The following is a 20,901-nucleotide window of genomic DNA, read 5'->3' as shown; positions in this document are numbered from 1 at the left end:
AAAATGATCGCTAGAACATTCAGCGGCGTTTCTTTTACTTTCTCCTTCTATGTATATAACTTACCAGTTTTCAGTGTATTTTTGGACAAAACTCATATTCTCATAAACTTATTGGACTTCTCAGAAGTTTATTATCAGTAAGCATCATAATAGTTTTTATAAAGTTTATAATAGCTCTAAACAGTACTCCCTTTTTGTTGACAGCAGTTCATAGCAGCATACCTATAAGCGCATATATACCAGCAACAAAGCTAGTGGTTTCATAAGCAAGGGTAGCAGTATATCCTGTTGATTAAGTGGGTCCAGCAACTGTTCTAGGTCCAGTACCAACATCAGTAGGCAGTGTCATATAACATGTAATTTTCTTATCTTTTTAATGAAAATTATGCTTTTTCTGAGGAAAAAAACACATTCAATGTTACTTCAATACTAAAACCTGTGGACTCAAAAAAATGTCAAAGATATACTTAGTAAGCATTTATATATATAGAATGTCAAGACTATGATTACTACCTAAACTTTTGCGTATGCTTCTTGAATAACATCAAGAATATACTTACCAAACACCCATCCACAAAGAATATCATATTCACCATGTCTATATAACTTTTTCCCAAGCTATTGGATATTCGATAACTTTTCTTCCAACCAAAACCAGGAGGAGCATAGCCTTAAAAATTTGATCTTAAAATAAATTATATCAACTCTAAAATGTTTAGCACTTGCAAAGAATACCATAGACACCATGTTTGTATAAATTTTGCTCAATTGATTAGATATTTGGTAACTTTTGTTTCAACCATTGATATTTGTTAACTTTTATTCCACCAACCAAAACCAAGAGGAATTTACTATTAAAGATTCCTCCATGAAAGAAATTATATAAACTCTAAAACATTGGGTATCTAGTAAATTGTCATATAATTCTTCATAATTCACTTTTTAATTTTAGAAATATATTGAATTCACATTTATAAAATAACATTATCCCTCAAAGGGCTTAATAATGTTTTTTTTTAACAGTACGTAAATAGAAATTGATCTTCACTGCTCTCCAAAGATGGAAGAGCCTAACTCTATACAGGTTTAACATTTAATCACTGCTCTACAAAGATTGAAGAGCCTAACTCTATACAGGTTTAGCATTTATTACATTGCATTTATTACATTGAAAGACAAGTGGGTAAGGGAGTTGTGTAATATGTTTGCACTTCAAAAAATCGCATACATCTAAAAAAGAAATTAAAAATTATAACAATGAACTAGCATAGATCTCTCTTAAACTTGGATTTTTTTAAACAACAAAAATTATGCACACATTTTATTTTCGTCAGGATGTGCTTAATAGATCTAGAATTAAAACAGATCTATACTAATATTCAGATGATCACATTCTACTTTAAACAAAATAGGTAAAATTACTAATTAGTTATCACATACCTACTGACCAACGTTGTGTTAAAATGGAACTGAATGAGGAATAAAAACCAACTTGACATTTTAAATGCAGAGCCACTTTGCACATTCAGTCCAAAAACTGACGTTTACTAAATATCTTGCACTTTGATGAGCAGGGACTAACTCATCTTTCGAAATAGCATTATTTCTTAGCTTTAAATATGATCACAAAAACAGCATGCTTATCTTAATTTATTTGTTCCTCTACGCTTCTCTCCCAAGAATTTTTTTTGCAGTTCGGGATGATACAATATAAACACTAGCCCCAACATAAAAGAGAAATCCCTGCCCCAAACATTTGTCCTACTTATTTTAACCTTTTCAAAAAAGAGGTATTTTCTCTGTACCAAGCCCTTTCGGCTTGTATTCTAATAGTACAATATACAGAAACTATCCACACCCTATGTCCTGGAATAACATGTAATTTAGTTGCATTTCTCCCAAGGAAACGCCATTTAGTTTGCATTCTCCATTGCTCCATCTCCTAAATTTCTACAGGAAGCACTGTCCAAGTAAGAAAAGCATGGTTAGATTGTAAGCAAACTTAATAAGACGATAAATAAAATATAGCTTTGTGCAGATAACAATTTCTGAAGGGGCATCAGATTCTTCATCTCCTAACACTATCAATGGTGAAAATGGATATGCACTGAGAATTAAGAAGTTTTCAACCAATATGTTATGTGTATTCAAGCACCTGTTGGAGCTGACCATCAGAACAAACTTACAAAGTCACTTTTCCAAATGATGATAATGTTCTGATGTCTACTTTATAGCACATGAAAGAACATCCTCCCATAAAGTTTCTCTACATACAGATAGTGGAGTTCGTAAATTGAGAAAAAAACAGGCCAGAGAACAAAAACTAAAAGATTTGAAAGAACAAAATCAAAGTTTGCAGCTGATCAAAATGATGGCAAAATTGAATTATAAACTTCTGTAACAATGTTGAGAGGATAAAAATAATAGAAAACCTCCTGGGTATTAGTAACAATTTCTATTACTGCCATTCCTTATGCCTCAAGTTTTTGAACGAGTCAGGTATTCTGTCAAATTTCTACTCTCCTGGTTTTGGGGATCAATCATCTGTAGGACTAATGCAGACATCAATGCTCAAGAATACAGAAACAGCTCAAATACTCGTGAACGCACAGCTATGATCAGAAAGCATAAGCGAAATTGCAAACACAGTGGAGATTAGAGCAACAACAACAATTTCAATTTATTTACATTGGAAAACAAAACAGAAAATCAAAATTAAACGTTGGGTACTTCATATTTATTACTTGAGAAACCTACTGGTAACCTACCCTTTGTACCTACCGGTACCCTACTCAAATTATTGTACTTTATTATAATAAGGCGTTGAGGTCCGGTACTCTAGTGAATATGTGTATTGCTTGAGGCGCATATATAATGCATAAAGGTAAGATCCGTAACTAATTCATATTGCTCTGGCTGTAGGTTAAAGCACGACGTGAAGGTCCGGCACCACATCATATTCCTAATCTGTCTGTAGGTTCGATCGCGTATATAATCAATCAAGTCAAGTAAGGCCCGATACTAATCAATCTTCATCTGCAGAACACTTGGATGAATCAAGCGCTTAGCATCTATTTCCAGCTACTCATTTCAATCTTGTTCACCACAGGTGTGGATCTCTCACAGGAACACAATCTATTCTCAGCAATTTCCTTCACTCAATGCCCGGCTTCGTCATACAGAAACCACCCCCCGAAATTTGAGTCGTCCTCAGAGTAATCGATAAATAAAATCTCAGCCCTCCTCTGCCATCTTCTGCAAGGTAATTCGATCTCTCAGGAAACGTGATTTCCTTGCTCTCAGTCTCTTGTAATCAGCGAATTAATGCCCAGCGATTCTTCAATTGCTCAGTAGCCCAGGAGTTCACCCTTCTCCGCCACCGATTCTTCTCAATCGCAACCCAGATATTCGCTCCTCTCTGCCACCGACTTCTACCACCTTCGAACCGCCCCTTTTCCCCAGCAATTTTCCTCTCTTGTAGCCCAGCGTTCTTCCCTTTCTCCTGCTCCAGCAATCTTCCTCAATTATGACCCCCAGTTTTCAATGAATTTCTCACAATCACATCCCATAGATTCTCCTTCGATGCATGTGATTGGCGCAAATCCTGCGGGGTCCCGATTTTCCATGCGAGGACTCGCAAACCATAAATCAAGTAAAATTGCGATCTCCTTTTATTGTGTCGTTTTGTCTTTATTCTCTTCCCAGCGGAGCACCAACCGCCACCCGTCATCTCAGCCGGAGGCTGGATTTGGTTTTACTTTCCACCGTGGGCTTCCTGCCAGATCTGTCCAAAAATTTCTTTATCAACAGTGGCAGTCTGTCATTTATCTCGCTACAGAGATCCCTATTGTGTTTGAAGATTTCTTCCTACCCTTTTCCCGACTTGTCTTCCTCTGTTTCTCCCGCTGATTTCACTCCCACTTTACTCCAACCTATTTCACAACCCTTTTCCTGCGCGTTGTTGCATAATTGCACTACTATCTGTTGCATATGTATTGTCTATCTGTTTCACAGCAACACTCCGGTAGTTTGGTTGCTCCACAGCCATTATCATTCCTGACATTGTCATTCCTGACATTGGACACCCTGGACAACGGATTAGGAAAATTGTTGTCAAGAGGAGTTCGTTGAAATTTAACAACGAATTATGTAAACATGTGTATAGAAAATGTATTAGTTACTACCAAATTAGTTTTATACCTAAACTGCAGTTATGTAAAGGACGAGGCTCCTATAAAACTGATGAATGCCCAAACTATTGTAATCATGGAGAATCATTATTGATTTAATAAAAAATCCAAATGCCCAAACTATTGTAATCATGGAGAATCATTATTGATTTAATAAAGAATCCAATCCCTTGTCCCGTGGATGTTTCCTTGACACATTGTCGGGAATTTACCACTTGCGTCATTCTTTTAGTTTCCAAATCAGTTATTTAGTTTGGTTTTTCCTAGTTTAATGAACCGCTCAGACCAACAATATCACTCTACCATTCCCTCCTTTCTCCTCTTTCATAGGAGCAGCTTGAAATTCCTCCCATCTTTCTATCATAGACAACGCCTCTGTTTCACTGCTATGGTCTTTCCCACAAAATATGACAGGCATCACTCGGCAGCACATCGGACAACACCTGGTAATTGTAACTTTCGATATGAAGTTAACCATATACTGCTCCAACAGAGGGGCCTTATGCCCAATTTTGCAACCAAATACACTTGGTATGCATTGAAACGAGGGGAAAACTTCAAATATAGTTTCTGGAGGACCTCGACGGAAACCGGGTTCTTGGTACAACCTCTGTCTACAATCAAAGTGCAGCACTTACCTCCCACTTCGTACTTGATCTTCAAGATACTCTTACTCTGCGCCCGTTCCCTTTTAATATGCTTCTCGGCCTGCAGCAACACTTTGTGTAGCATCAAATTCTCTCCGTGCTCAGCCTCCACTAGGAAAGCTTCTTTCACAAACACTAACTCTACTGCGTCTGCAATGTGCGTGCTTGCATCTTGCCTTTGGCACTTATTCAACCTCTCTAGACACTCATATGATCATATCTCGGTGTCCTTGTTCTCCACATTCAGAATAGGTTCCAATGAATCTACCCTTCTGCCTCTTCCTCTCATTGAGCTCTTTCCTCTATCAGCGTCAAATCTTTCTCCAGCACGTTGATTCACAGTCTACTATCTTCATATCTCCTCTCTCTGGACTGTTCTCTTTCAGCCACTTTACTTCTTCTTTCTTTCAAACTCTGTTGCTCCCTAGCCAACTTCTCTTCAACCCTCGAGGCTAGTAGATAAGCCTCATCTAACAATAAACTCATCTTAAAAGGCAGAACGCAGTCCATTCACATACCGGGCAATAAATTCAAGGCTCTTCTCATTCTGGATGGTGAGTAAAACTCTTTAGTCCTTTACCAACAACTCCATCTTCTTCAAATCTTGCAACCTCGCTAGTAAATTCAGCAAATAATACGTCGCCATCATCCAGTCCCGAATCCGAATTTTCTTTTCCTTTCTTCTGTTGATCCAACCAAAATTGTCCCACCATAACGATGCATGGCTCTTCACATGGAAACCTTGCTTTCCGGGGATCCGCAATCAAGCTCAAAGTCAAAAAACTTTTCCATCTCCCCCAGTGAACTAGTTCTGGATTTAAACTCCCTGTACATATGGGAGTATAACAAAACTAGGTCTAACTCCTATACCCAAACTAGCCTGCATTATCCTCTCTCCAGGACTCGTAGTGCTTCTGGTTCTTTTATCAGGGGTTCTTGTTCCTTTTATCCTTGCTTCCATGATTTATTTCCTCTGTAATTCCCCCCTTCTGGACTATTTCTATGGCATTCAGTGTTCTCATTATCTTCACGTTCACTCCTCTACATGTCGTGCGTTGTCTCTTTTCTGCAACTTACTTGCAGATGTGAACGGAGTCTACCTGGCCCGAATGCTGGCTCTGCCTCTCCCCTTGAAAACTCTATCCAATGATCTCATTCGCTGGAATTATCCTCCTCCAGGTTTTTCGCTCTGATATCATATTCAATAGCAAAGAACCCGCTCAAATACTCTTAAGAGTACAAAGTAATAATCAGAAAGAACCAGTGCAGTAGCCAACAGAATGGAGATCGGAACAACAACAACAATTTCAATTTATTTGCATGAGAGAATTCAAAACAGAAAATTGAAATTACGCAATGGCTATATACTTATTTCCAACAATTGATTTCAATCTTTTTCACCACAGATGTGGATCTCTCATAAGAAATGCGATCTCTTCTTTGCAATTTCCTTCAGTCAACACCCAGCTCTGCCATACACCAGCTGCCTCAGGGAATCTGAGTCATCCTCAGAGAACTTGACGTTTAAAACAAAATTTCACCCCTGCTCTGCCAGCGTCTGCAGGGAAATTCGATCTCTCGTAGGAAATGTGATTTCCTTGTTCTCATTCTCTTCTAATCAGCGGATTAATGCCCAGCAACTCTTCAATCGCTCAACGGCACAGGAGTTCACTGTTGTCTGCCCACGAGTCTTCTCAATTGCAACCCAGGAATTCGCTCCTCCCTGCCAGTGATTTCTGCTGCCTTTTTAATGATCCCCTTTCACCAGCAAATTTTCCTCTCGTATATCCCAGCGGGCTTCCATTTCCCCTGCTCCAGCGCTCTTCCTCAATTATCAGCCTCAGCTGTAAATGATTTTCTCAATTGAATCACAGTTTAGTGATTCTCCACTCAGAGAACTTCATTCCCCTTCAGTGCATGCAACTTGCTCACTTCCAGCTGGGTCCTGACTTTCCATGCCATCACTCAACAAGCCATAACTCAAGCAATCCCGATCCTCTTTTTGCTGTCCCATTTTGTCTTTATTCCCTTCCCAGCGGTGCACCAACAGCTACCTGTCATATCTGCTGGAGGCTGGACTTGTTTTACTTTCCACCATGGGTCCACGCCTTTCCTGTCAGATCTGTCCAAAAATTTCCTTTCCTAAAGTCAAAGTCAGTGAAAACAAGTGCGACCTCTTGTGGGCTCACATAAATCTCGCGGAGATTGTCCAGATTAGAAAACTCGACCAGAAACAACAAAGTTAAGTAAACACAGATGGATGCCTGGATTTAAACATGTGTTTTTGATTATGCAGGACTGCCAGTGGACCAGGGATGCTCCTGCAGCAGAAACCTTTCGGAGCATATGCAATGTTAGAAATGTCATCCAGCAACAATTAAAAAAAAAATGCAGCAAAGTAGATTAAAAAATCAGATAGTGCTCAAGTAAACATTGAAAACAACCTGTGTCCGCACAAATGGATCACTAATCTGAGATAAAATTCACCGTCTTACTAATTTCAATTGTTTTGCGAATGAGGTCATGGTTCAGCACTGGAGATGGCAATATGTCAGGCACCAACCAAGGTTCAATTCCCCTTAAGTCATCAAGAAGCAGATGATGCTAGGTACAAGTCTTGGGTGATTTTGACAGAAGAGCACCTCCCCCTATTGTGGCAGCTTAGCCAACTCTAAGTGCTTATGCTTACTAGTTTGTCCCTCGAGAGCCATTTCCACTGTGCAAGTGGGAAGCTTGTGCAGCGTGCCCAACCTCTTCAGAGCAGCTGTAATGCTTCTCTTTCATATTAAAAGAACTCCCAAAAACAACATCAATTGTTTTCTTAGCAATTTATGGCTAAGCTAGCAGTTGGACCACTATGAGGGATGTCTCTTTCACCCTCCGATCCTGTATAAAGTATCTCCCTCGATATTCAACCCAAAAATACCTCATCGAATTCAGTTCTTTGATACTGAAATTAGTTAAAATCCTATTCCAAACACCCTTTTAGAGTGAATCTAAAAATAAACAATGTCTTGGTCCTACTTAACCTAATTGATACTCACTGCAGCTCATTTATTGCATTCTTCTCTTGGCTATTTCCACTAACCTGTTTTACACCTTAGCTTATTTAATCTTGTTTTGACTTGTGCAAGTTGTTAGTTCTCAAAGGAGAAAAGTGCATGTGGGAGAGAGAAAGGGCAGAAGTAAGAGGAAAGAATGAATAGGACAGAAAGATACAACTGAAGATCTAAGGATGAATTCTTGAAAAATAAAACTGACTGGAACAGTGTTAAATGACCATGCAGAAAGCAACTGAAACACTGCTCAGAAAGATACAGATAAGATCTAAGAATGAATCCTTAAAAAATATAACAGACCAGAGAAAAAAAGGCCACATAGAAAGCAATTGAAAAACTACTTGTTCAACTTCATTTCACCAAAATCACAGGGCACATGCAATTACATCTATGTACATACTACAAGCTAGCACAAGACCCTGTATATTCATAAACAAAAGCAAACCATCTATCAGCAAAGGCGTGAATTCCATTAAGAACGATATTTGAGACATTATCTCTTGATATGAGACTACAAACTCTGGCACACCCAGGGAACATTTAGTTTGCATACAGAGCTAGATGGATATCTTTTCATTTCATAAATATAATTAAAAGAAATACTAAATAGTCTTCTAACATTTTGTTATTCAAGGATCGCATGTCAATTGAGAAGGTAGTGATCTTTTGAAAAAAATTGAAAGAATTTAGGCCATATCTATCATGACAAAGACAAATATAAAGTTGCAGACAAGAATTCCACAGGAGCAGTTTCCCTCCGGGAAGCAGAGCTGATAGGAATAAAGAAGGATTTTTCCAGATTGGGTAATATGAAAAAAAAAATTGTAAATATATTTGTTACTCTGAATATTGAAGTACATATAAAGATTTTTGTACATGTAAAAGTAGTGTTATGTAACGTTGGAAAGGCCCAAAATATTGTCATATGTCCAGTCATTGAAGAAATTACACTTGGCTGACTTTATTTAATGTTTAAACCCCAATTTTTCATTGTACATTTATTAATATCTGAAGAATTTGGATTCACCAGTCTTAACAAAAATTAAACAGCATTCCAAGTGTGATTCTTTTCAGCCTAGATTTTTCCATGATCTGTTCTATATGCATAATGCTTCGCATAATTTGCATGGAAATCATAGGTTGGATTTGTATGGAAATCAACAAAGAGGGCATACTCACATAGAACAAGCTTAAAGTGTCAATCTGTGGATCACTGATCAACAAGAGCTTGACTAATTCTGCTTTTCTTCTTTGGGATTGTGATTCAAGCTCGGTGATCTTCTTTTCTCACTAAAGCCAACATTCATCACCGAACGGGGCAGGCAACACTTGCTCATCTGCCTCTCATACTGCTTGTGTGACTTATTTTCCTTATTGTTTTCTGCTTTATTTACTAACAGATTTGAATACCCCCCAGGACCTTTTGGGAGTACATATTTTACATCAGTAGCTGAATTATAGTCATCCTTTGATCCAGGAACCCCATTTGCTTGCGGGTTTAAAGAAATGGAATGATCCAAACCCACAGTATCATTTTCCATAAAGAACTCTTTCAGTTTCATTTTCCTCTGGCGTCTTGGGACATCTTCTATGACTATAAAATCTCCTTCCTTCCCTTCTTTTTGGACAGGGATCGATGTTTTAGTCATTCTATCTTTCAGTGATCCGATACTGGGCCGAGGTGTTCCTTGTATGCTGTCTGGATGGCTCCAGGTGTTTCCTGCTGAAAGAGGAAAATCTGCATGTAACGAAGTAAATAATTTAAAGAAAGGCCAAAATAGTATGCCATTATTTCCCTCAGATTAAGAGTCAAAGAAAATTGTCAAATAAGCTTCAGAGAAGTACATCAGCAATGTATCATGATATATCTTAACTGTCAAACATGAACTGATTTTGAACTTGTATAAAAACAACTGTTATGAAACGTTTGTCCATATAAATCGTGGGCTTACCTCCATTGACACTTAAAAAGTCTTCATCAGTGTCAGATTCCAAGATGGGTACAGAATCAAAAAATGTCTCCTCCTTACTTCCTGCTGCAAATGAAAGACTAATGCAGAATCAGTGGTATTGTTCAAACATGTCAATCAGATTGACTCGTAGCTATTCACTATAGAGAGAAGTTCTTTATATTTTTCACCGTCATCTTGACACTCAGAATGCTACTAATATAGAGAAAATATCATTTAATACAACAGAACACCTTAAATGTCTTCATGTAACAGTTTACCTCTTTATTTTCTGCTTTTATAAATTAACTCTTTGAAAAAAACCTAAGCACACTTATAAGAACAAAGCAGCTACAAAATATTTGCTGAAATGAGCACCGACATAAATGAATAACAATCAACCATATCAGCCTTTAACAATAACGCACTCCAAGCAAGTTTTACCTTCGAATATTTTCAAAACCGTAATTAGCATTTCAAGGTAAATAGAAACAACTTCTGCCCTTCGCATGGAAGAGTCAGAAGCAATGACAGAATCTCCATCCTTCTAGGGAATGGCAGGACAATGTTTATTGATTTGGCATTTGTCCTCTATTTTTTTCAATATAAGGAAAATCTTTTCAAAATCAATGTGACCATTGACGTAAGAATACAACATGGCAAAGGATTGTATGGTATCCCTTGGCATTTATGAACCAAAAGTGATCTTCCCTTCATTAAGGAAAGACTTAAGCTGCTTTACCTAGGTATTTCCAAAAGTTCAAGTTCCACTATTTTGGCGTTCCTTGCTCCCGATCTTACTATCATCTGATGCACTTCAGAATAATTTTCATTTTGCAACGTAGTTTTATTTATCATTTTTTGTCTTTGTAAGAATAATTTTGAGGTTTTGGGGCTGCTTTTTTGGGGCTCATAGATCCACAGGTACCAAAGACACTGAAAAGTAGGTTTACTGTACTGATGTAAAACATATTTCAGGGACAATTCACCGACTTTAGTACTACTGCAGAATCTTGCTACGATGATATAAACTTTAAAGTGCTGTTACAAGTTAGTTCATGATTTTTCTTGGTAAAAAAGAAGACACGGTAAGCCGTGTGAACAAATCCCTGAGATTGTTGCTTTACTCTGAGTATTTTTATTCAAACTATTTGATAATAGAATGGTGGTAAGGGAGACATGGTTTGTATGATTTCTTGTAACTTTAAAAGGGCTTAATAGTTTCCAACAGCCCAAGGGCATGTTTCCATTCCAAAAATTACCTGGGACTCAGAAACCTTTCCTGGATTATTTCTCACCATCTCTGACCATCTCAGAAATTGCTAAGAAACTTCAACAAAAGTTTTTAACAATTTCCAGCCGGTTTCTGTCACTTTTAAAATTCTGTTTTCATTTTTTAAAACCAACAAAACTTAACCTAACTCTCTACTAACTTGACATTGGACTCTGGAGTTTCTTGTATGTTTCCGCCCTGTTTCCTGGCATTTCTTTATTCTGAGGTTTTCCACAGATACCCGCTAAAAGTTTCTGGCCAATGGTGGACTCCAACCATTCCTGGTTTCTATAGCCAATGGTGGACTCCAGCCATTCCTGGTTTCTAGCCAATGGACTTCAGCCGTTCCTGGTTTCCAAAGCTTCATTTCCGGCAATTTTCCAGTTCCAGTTTTGATTCTTAAGAACACATTGGGATACCGTTACTGTTAAGGGCATAGTAAAGATAGATTGATGCCAAGATAGAATGTCTTGGCAGGCAAATTGTGGCCAAGAAAAGAATGATGGGAAAAAGATGACCAAAGTACAACATCTACTACAAGTTTCTGGCTAGTGATGGACTCCAGCCATCCTTGGTTACTGGCTAATGGTGGAGAACAAATTAAGATGCTGTGGCTGTTAAAAACATAGTAAAGATAGATTACTGCAGAGATAAAAAGAACAACATGGCAGGCAAGCTATGCCCAAGGAAAAAATGGGGGAAAATAGATGACAAATGTATAAATCTGTCTTAATGATTATTTTTTCATTTATTGGTGAGAAATGTAAAATAGGTCTTGGAGGTTTTTCAACACAGTTTTCATGAAAGCAATGGAGGCAAATTTTAGCACAATCTTTTTTTATGGTGAAATGGGGCTGATGAGAGATGGAGCAACGAAGCCAAGGGGTGCATGGATATAGCCAAATTGATCCAAGCATAGTTGAAGTGGAAATAAAATAGAAAAATGACTACTTTATGGCATGCAGTTTCATTACATGCATTGTGGTAAAACATAAAACTTAACAACAGCAGAGGGTTGCATAATGGCCCACCTACAAAAGCTTATGTTATGTAAAATAAATTAACTTCAGAATACATAGAAAAATTGAAAGAATTATTGTAAAGGGGGATGGTGGGTTTATTTGACGCATCTACAATTCTAGGATTTGCAGCAGGTCTCAAAACTTGAGTTAGTCACGCTCTCGGATATGGCCTGGTCTCTGCAGACAGGTCAGCAGCCCGCTTCGCATAGTTTGCCATCACGTGAGAGCCTAACATGCCAACAGCAGGCTCCTTCTATAGTTTGGCAGCATGGCAAGGGAAAAAAAAATCTGTTACAGTTGATCCACACAGCCCCACTGTGTGTGCTGAGCACAAGGAGTCAGATGAAGCTTAATAGAATGGCTCCTACCCACCACCTTCAGGCTCTCCATCGCCAGCTGCTGCTGAGGGTCTGAACAAGTCTGTTCCTTTAAATCATTCATTCAAAGAAGTGGTCAGTCAATCCAAATCACTCCCTTTAGAAAGGAAGACCTTGTTCCAGGGCAGTTTTGTTATAAAGAAAGTCAACAACATTTACAAATTCTATTAAAGGAGGTTAATGTCTTGCAATTGCAAATTCAGTGGGTTATGGCCAACATCTACAGCTCTCATTGAATGGACTGATTCCAACTCGAAGAAAACATATACAGTTAGATTTTGTTCAAAAGCCTTTGTTATCTGTTTTTAAAAAACCCAGAAGGGTGCAGAAAAGCCAGATGGAAAAGGGACCATGGATTTTGGGCAAAGCTGGCCTCTTCTTTGAACCATGGTTCCATGAATTTAATTTGGCTTCAATGACTATTTTTTCAACCTCAGCATGGGTGGGATTCTCTAACTTTTGCCACTACCTGCGTGAAATCAAGACCTTTGAAGAAATTGGAAACACTTTGGTAAAGTATATTATATGTGATCCAAGACAGGAGGAGAAGTGTGTTTATATCTACACTGCAATATGTGTAGAGTTGGACCTAAGCAAAGATTTTCCAGATAAGATTATCACAAACTATGAAGATGTGAAAGGGATTAATTTGGATTGGGTTGGGAACAAAATGGAAGAGACCAATAACATGAAAAAAGAAACATAGGTACAATGAAAACTAAATTATATTACTCAGAGAACAATGAAAAACACTATAGATATACAATGGCTAGAATGAACGTAGCCATCTTCGAGGAGAGAAGTATTTGTTATGCTATTTCACAAAGTGCCATAGCAAGGCACTGAAACAACATTTCATCATAACACCCAAAACCCTAAGAAACAAAAATCCTCATACCCAAAAACCCTAACCTTGAGAATTGGGATAGTGAAAGAAAGGCAAACACCATGTACCCTAGTTAGAATGTCAACTTCCTAGGGCCATAATTTTTGCAGATGAATTCTCTTGGTGCTCTTTGGACAATTGGAAAGCTTTTTTCGAGCTCAAGTTTGGTAGGTTTGGCTCACCAGAGGGAACCAACTGTCTGAAATGCCAAAAATGCATGGAGAGGACTTGAAAAATGCATCAAAAGCTTAAGACCTACAAACTAGAAAGATTCCTGACCATTTATCAAACAGTGGTAGATTCAAGACAATTGCTTCATCCTCCCTTTTTCAAATGGAATTTTGATGGTATCTCACAAGGTAATCCAAGGCCTAGGCTAAGTGGGCATTGCATGAATTATCCATGATTATACAAGCTTCCCAGTGGAATAATCTACTCAGAATATTGGTGAACCCAACAATTTTGCAGAAATTATGGCTCTCCAAAAAGGAATAGCTTTGGCGAAAGACCTAAAAATCAAGTTTTTAATAATGAAGAAAACTAAGATTATAATTAACAGGTTGAAAATGATCAAAACAATGAATGGTGATTTTTTAATTCATTATCAAATAATTAGCAATTGGCACATCCTCTCAGAGAGATCTCAACCACTGAATTTATTTTCATGGTTTCACGTGGACTGGGGAAAGAAATAATCTCCTGGTGTTTCAGATTGCTAGTAGCGATTTGATTCAACTAAAACTATTTTAACATCATTCTTAATTTTCTCAGCTCTTCTCTTAAAGTCAAATGTGTAAGTTCTAAACCTTTTACAGTAATGTAATGCACACATAGATTCTTAATAAACAGAAAAGTAAAACTTTGGCAATCACATATTGCACAGAGATTTACCCTGGAAACCCAAACAGGAAGACTAGCAAACTGTGTAAAGCCACACCTCTAATTTTTATCATCAATCAACTTCATTGTTTACAATACAATAAATAGGATGATGCAACATCCAAAACCCCTAATCCATTGACCCAGATTAGACTATAACCTCAATTCCTTAACCGGAATTAGAAAACCATAGGTTGAAACACCATGCACCACAAAACCGCCAAAAATAGATGCAAAAAACCACCCCCAAAAAAAACAGGGGCTCCACCTGTGACCACACCCCCCCGCTATGCCTGGTGCATATAAATTGCATGTGGGGCTAAATGTGCAAAGAATATAACACATACCCAACAAAATGGATCATGCAACTTCTCGTTAGAATCATCCAACTAAGTAACAAGGGGGCACTCTAACAACCTTGAAAGAGACAATGACTTCATAAGATGGTTCAGATAGGACCTTCAAACTCGATACTACACTCAATGAATCCAAAGTGCTTGTTTATGAAACCGTGGGGCTGGAGCTATAAGTCCTTGGCTCAAATAATGAGCAATAATGAGCTCTCCTAATTAGTAGTTCCCTCAACATCAAATCAACACCCAACTTTGCAAGGTGGTCTATGTGATTGTTATTTGTCCGTTGGGTGTGATGATAATTAATGCAATAAGATCACTTGGCAATGTTTGACAGCTGCACAAATATCCTTTTTTCATTAAAAGTACTTTCTTTAACTATTAATATAGAGAATAATGTACATATAGGCCATCTTTACTAGAAAAGGTAGGATGCAAGGAAGCTACAGCAAACAAAAACATAGTATAGGCTAGGCCTTAGCAGCTATCATCATTGCCAAAATCACGAAGTCCAACAAAATGACCACCTAGGCATACATCAAGGCCACAAAGCTACACAACCATAACACATCCCAATTAGTACATAACCAAAGAATACATTGAGTTTGACCATTAAGGGATGCATAACAATGTTTATAAACTGAAACAATTCTCTAGATCATCAATGTCCTTTGGATTAGGCCCTCATCCATCATTGTCTTGCTTGCAATCAATAACTGTGGGTCTCCAACCATCATTATAGATCATTATACCTCCTTAGGTGGTTTCACATTCTTAGAAATGACCAAGGCTAGCATCAAGGACTTGTCATTTCAAATCCTTGGTAGACTTTCAAGAAAGTTTCATGGCATTCTCGGCTCTCTCAAACAGCACATCCCACTCTATGTTTGCTCTATCCTCACAAAGTTGAGATTATTTAGAGGGAGATGAAGGTGCAAGAGATGCGCTCAGAGGATCACTACTCATAGTGCAGGGAGTTTCACCCCAGTAGCCCAAGAACTAATGCAATTGTGCCACATCCAACTCCATTCTTTGACCAAGTCCTAATGACTGCTTTCAAGGAAATTATCCTCGGGAAGTACACAACAAGAGCATGCTGTAAAGCCTGTCAACGGCTGAGGCATATTCATTCTCACTAGTATTTATGCGAACAATATCTTCAAAAGAAAGAAGCTGGGAATCAATATCAGATTTAACACCTTGTGATAAGAATTTGACAATGAACTTCCTAGTCATCTAATCCTTCATTACTTGCAACAACAAGTAGCAAGTACAGAGGGTTCACCTTGGATATTAAACAACACCCTTAATTGTCAGAATTAACCAACAAAAAGCAATGTTAACAGAAATCTCAGCGATCAAGCTACCTGCGGCCCGTAGTTTATGCCAACAGTTCTTATCACATGCACTCATTAACAATCACTAGCTTTCGTTCTTATTACATGCACTTATTAACACTCACTAACTTTGGCTCTTCTCCCTCCACCTACAAAAGTCTTCAAGGGGCAAAATGTGTATTTGGTCCTTTGACTTACGGATTTGTTATTCCATCCCTAAGATACCCACATCTTATGATACTAAGATAGTACCAAGATAATTTTTGACACGCTTAGCTTGATAGCATTTTGACAGTACAAACTATGAAGGCATATAGTGACTGTTGTAGAAACTGATTATAGTTTTTATCTATATATCAAATGATATTATGATATCTACATGCTTTTCTTTTGAAGAAAGATATCATATATACTGTATAGTGCCCTAAACTGTAAGTATATGCATGTTGCACAAATAGAAAGTAACTTAAGATTCCAAAATGGAAATCATATTCCCCAAAACTCGATCCATTCCAACTGAACCTCTGAAAAGGGAGATTGCTTAAAATGATACGGTAGATTTAATCATAGGCCGAGGGATCACAGCAGACTGTAGGCATTTCAGGTTTACTATAAATGCTAAATCCAAAGATTCAAAACTGCAAAATAACTTATCCATAAGGTCGGTGGCAACTATCCTAGTTTACACATACAAACAATTGAAAATGGAAGAAAGAGTTTTAATTACAAAAAGGAAAAACGCAAAATATCACCTCTGCTAAAAGAAACATAAAACTTATATATTTAAAAACAAGGGACAAATACCAGAATCTTGTAATATAAGCATAAATCAAATCTCTTTCAAAGAACATTAAGCAATCATTTGCATTACCGTAAGACTCTGTTCGAGTATGGCCCTCTTCAACCTCATTGACATGGAAGTTCACACTTGCAACTTCAGATTTGCTGTGTGCAGTTACAGACCTGTCTGAACTCAGTTGCACAAGATTGTGAATAGTAGTTTCTTCCGAAGAATGACTGAATCTATTAATTTCTCCTTTCTTTGTGTTCGTAAGAGGAGTACCTAAAACAGGAGTAACAGTTTTCCCCCGCCCTTTCCTTGATTTTGAAGACTGGCATTTCCCGTCTGTACAAGACTTGCCTTTCTCATCCGAGAAACAAGTTCCCATTCTGTTTAATAAGTTTTATTGCTATGCTTATGGAACAAATGCTGTAGCCACTTCAAATACTATACAAAGCCAATCTCTGCTTATTCCTCTCCAAAGTTACCGATTGTAGATAATTTCAAATCAAAACCACCAATTTTAGAGAACCTGCATGTGATTATATAGCAATGCTTAGTAGTTGCAACATGCAATATCTGCTATTACTTCCTTAACGTAAATGTCATCCAAGTGATTAATTTTCTAAATTAACTCTGTAATTGCTAAGGTCCCAACAAAATAGAACGCAAAAAAACAACAGTAGGAACTGTGAGGATGCAGTTTACCTGGAAAATAAATAAGAGAAACATATATCGAATACTCAGTTTCAAATTTAGAAAATAAACCACAATTAGACGCAGTTAGGCGTTAGTTTTAACCTAGCAGTTCCTTGGAGCCTGCTAGGCTTCACATTTTTGGGTGGTCCTATGAAACAGGAACAAAAGCATTGACTTAAAAAAAACTAAACTTTACCCTCAAAGTAGTCAGTCCTATTGTTTAGATGGATATTTTTTTTCTATATTTTTTTCCATCCCCCACTGGAATAAGGGCCTTGGAATCAGGTCCTGGACATTGGAAGTTTGCCAGCAATACGTGTCAATCTTCTATAGCATTCCGACCAAACTTTCACTCTTCTTTACCAATTTTTTCTCAAATGTTTATGCTTATTTAATAACTCGCAGGAAGAATTAATGCGAGCCCCGTACTATTTTTCCTGGGCTAGCTACTCCATCCTTTTTCTCAGTAGCTGTTGCTGAGAAAATTGAAAGTGAGCACTATGGGACCATGGTGAAATGGTTGAACTGTTACATAAGAATTTTAGTAGCCTATAAATGGGGACATTTTTAACGCAATCTCTAAAATTACCGCCCTTATCTTAGTTCAAAGTCACAAAAGCGGTAAGCATAGTTGCCTATAAAAGCTGACTGAATACAGAGTCTAAATAACAAAAGCGGTAAGCATAGTTGCCTATAAAAGCTGACCGAATCCACAGTCTAAATAACAAATAAACACTACCCTTAGTTAACCAACAAGCGTAAACTGCAATTCTCTTAATACACGTCTCCATAACAAACCACGATCTCATACCATTCGGTCCCATAGCTTGAAAACATCTAAAAAAAACAACAACAACAAAACAAAACAAAAAGGAGCTGAAAATTCATGAAATGCAACTAGTTTATATATAAGGAGAAAACATTCATGCCTCTATTCAATTATTTGAAAGTTTTAAATTATATAAGAGACCATCTTTTGTTCAACGAATTAATTTCCCAATAGTATACCCTGGCCCTGATGCAAAGGAAATGCAAAAACATAAATATAAACTAAAAAAACAGCTCCCTGTTTTCAATAGGCACGGTGACATTTCTGCAAGCTAGGACCAATTGTGTGGAATTGAAAAACATTTCAAAATCTTTCTAACAATTTCCTTTATTTTATGGTTGAATTTCCTTTATTTCATGGTCGAATTTATTGTGACTTATTCTAAAAGAACTTTACTGAAAAGTTTGACATGGAAAGAGGGTCCATTCATTATGCAAAAAGACTGGATAATTAGTAATAATTTTTCCTAGAAACTCTGAAGACTGGCTATAATCAAAATGGTGGAAAGAAAAGAATATGAATTCACATGCATTGGTATGTTCTAAAATCAGAACAGTGGCAAAATCTGCATGTTGTAACAAACAGAGAAAACACTTTAAATCATCAGTATTCAGCATGGAACAAAAAAATGAAACAGATTACCATGCTAGCTTCATTAGCATCAGATAATGAGTATCTAACAAAATTGCATACAAGAAAACAAAGCTCCAGTCTATAGTTGAGATAGAACTACCCTAAGTATTCGGAGACTTGATATCAAAACTTTGCAATTACAAAAGAAAGAAAGACAGACTATTAGTATCCACAGATAGACACAAAAGAGATCAATGGGGCTCGTAAATACACTCTTTACAACATATCAAAGGAGTTTCCTTAAAGATATCTCCGAGCGCCAAAGTATAAAAAGATAAATTTAGAGATTAAAGAATATCATATTGATATCTTGCTTACAGAAGTACCCAGGCCTTCAGATGATGAATTTAGAGATCAAAGCGTATGATTATGATATATTACCTTCAGCTAAAGAGATCTATAGACGAGGATAGCTGGATTTGATAAGAAATATCAAATCAACCAACCAAGATTGATAATGATTAACTTAGGCTATAACGATCAGCACGAGCAATTATATTAACTTCATGAAGTTCAGTTGATTTCAGTGGATGATCAAATCCTATTTCGCCAATGGCAACCGGATTTTAAATATAAAGAAAGTGAGCGAATATAAATCAAATACTGTATCTGATGAGATTGCGCAGGAGAAAAGGTATTTTCCCAACTACGCTGATACGGTCAAAACCGCCACAGCCAGGAGTTCGGCCAGTAACTAATCTGATGCTCAATCACAGTGATTTTTTGCAACAGCGCTTTCGGAATGGCACTTGCAAAAAAAAAATCATTAAGAGGAAACTGATCAAATCGTCGAAGAAAGTTTTGACTGACAATGGCCAGGTATCAATTACAGCAGGCCTGCGAAAAGCTATAGGACTCACAGAACTGTTTCTGATGTCTGTCAGCTGGCGTACACAGGACAATCAGACTTTGGATATTCAGAGAGGGAAACAAAGTGACCTTGACCTTCAGTGAGATAAGTTCAAAAATGAAAATCCCCGTAAAATAAGTACAGCTCTTCAACCTTATTACACTGTCCTCAAAAGAAATAGGATTGGTTTTGCATTACGGCTTGAATTTTTTGAAACGGTTTGCCAAAAGGTTAACTGAAGGGAGGGAATTCCGTAACAGAATAGGACAAAAATTAGAGCATTTTCTAAGAAACAAGAGAAAGTCCATCCATCCCCTTGCATAGACCACAGGAAAAGTCAGAACCAGCAGCCATAGAAGAATCATTTCACATAAAATTCTTGAAAAACTTCACCGTTACATTATCTGATGATTCCGACATGCAGGAAACTTCGTTTGCCACCTCCTTTCGCCACAGGTACTGATTTCCATGAATTGATATTTAAAGGTCCCGCAGATTTTTTTTCTTACAAATAACAGAAATGAAACAGAACAGAGAGAGAATCTTAACATGGAAGCTAATACTCGGTGCAACAGGAGGCCTATTCACAATCAATACTTACAAACTACGAATTTCCTATAGGTTTCAAGTCGTTTTGAGCTCATATTTTACTATTTCGTACGTTTCTATGATATGTTTGCCTTCTCCTAGCGATCATAGCACTGACAGCCTGCAACGAACGCAATCAGAGAGGGGAAAATTGAATAGTACTCCAACGCCGCGAAGAAGTGACAGAAAAGCATGAAAATTACCTTCATTCTCCACCAAATTTTGCAAGAAAACCGCCGACGAGGTCCTATGGAAGAACAGAAGCCGAATTCCGAAGGCATCGAGCCTTTATTTGTTCTCCAAGCAAAGCAATGGAATCTGCTTCTTTTCGTTATGCAACCTTTATTCTATTCTCCCTGCGCCTCTGCACACTACACCAGTCTGTCCGTTTACCGGGGGCCACCGGCATCTACTGGACTGACAAGTTCCCACCTGCCGACCATAGTAAGTTGTAACATTCTCCGCACCTGGATAACATGCTTTTGAGACTCCCTGCGTGTCAAATTTCCATACGCTTATATGTATAGTTTGTTACATTAATTTTGGAAG

The 20,901-nt window shown here is 37.6% G+C and overlaps 1 protein-coding gene across 6 annotated transcripts; it reads right to left on the bottom strand.

Moving 5' to 3' along the window:
- Positions 1-1,556: 1,556 nt before the first annotated feature.
- Positions 1,557-20,878, bottom strand: LOC149264235 (uncharacterized). 6 transcript variants are annotated; one of them, XM_089427847.1, is made up of 6 exons: positions 20,556-20,878; positions 17,036-17,285; positions 16,844-16,939; positions 9,849-9,929; positions 9,076-9,634; positions 1,557-1,962 (listed from the first exon to the last, which is right to left on the bottom strand). In XM_089427847.1, exons 2-5 carry the CDS (start codon positions 17,139-17,141, stop codon positions 9,129-9,131), a joined length of 789 nt encoding a protein of 262 aa, XP_089283973.1. In that variant the 5' UTR covers positions 17,142-17,285; positions 20,556-20,878; the 3' UTR covers positions 1,557-1,962; positions 9,076-9,128. The 6 variants fall into 6 exon arrangements, with proteins under 6 accessions (XP_089283973.1, XP_089283966.1, XP_089283959.1 ...); XM_089427840.1 differs by having other exon boundaries at positions 9,849-9,932; positions 20,556-20,869; XM_089427833.1 differs by having other exon boundaries at positions 16,844-17,285; positions 20,556-20,864.
- Positions 20,879-20,901: the final 23 nt, after the last annotated feature.

Source organism: Pinus tabuliformis, chromosome 6, assembly GCF_031772625.1.
Source record: "Pinus tabuliformis cultivar Carrire ecotype Pingquan chromosome 6, CPIR1, whole genome shotgun sequence".
NCBI lineage: Eukaryota > Viridiplantae > Streptophyta > Pinopsida > Pinales > Pinaceae > Pinus > Pinus tabuliformis.
This window is presented reverse-complemented; position numbering and strand designations above follow the sequence as displayed.

Coding starts and splice junctions, on each gene's coding strand:
- LOC149264235 (XM_089427811.1), bottom strand. CDS start 17,141: ATGGGAACTTGTTTCTCGGATGAGAAAGGCAAGTCTTGTACAGACGGG. Junction 9,933..16,843: donor TACTCGAACAGAGTCTTACG/GTAATGCAAATG, acceptor TTTCATTTGCAG/CAGGAAGTAAGGAGGAGACA. Junction 9,635..9,848: donor CTTTTTAAGTGTCAATGGAG/GTAAGCCCACGA, acceptor CGTTACATGCAG/ATTTTCCTCTTTCAGCAGGA.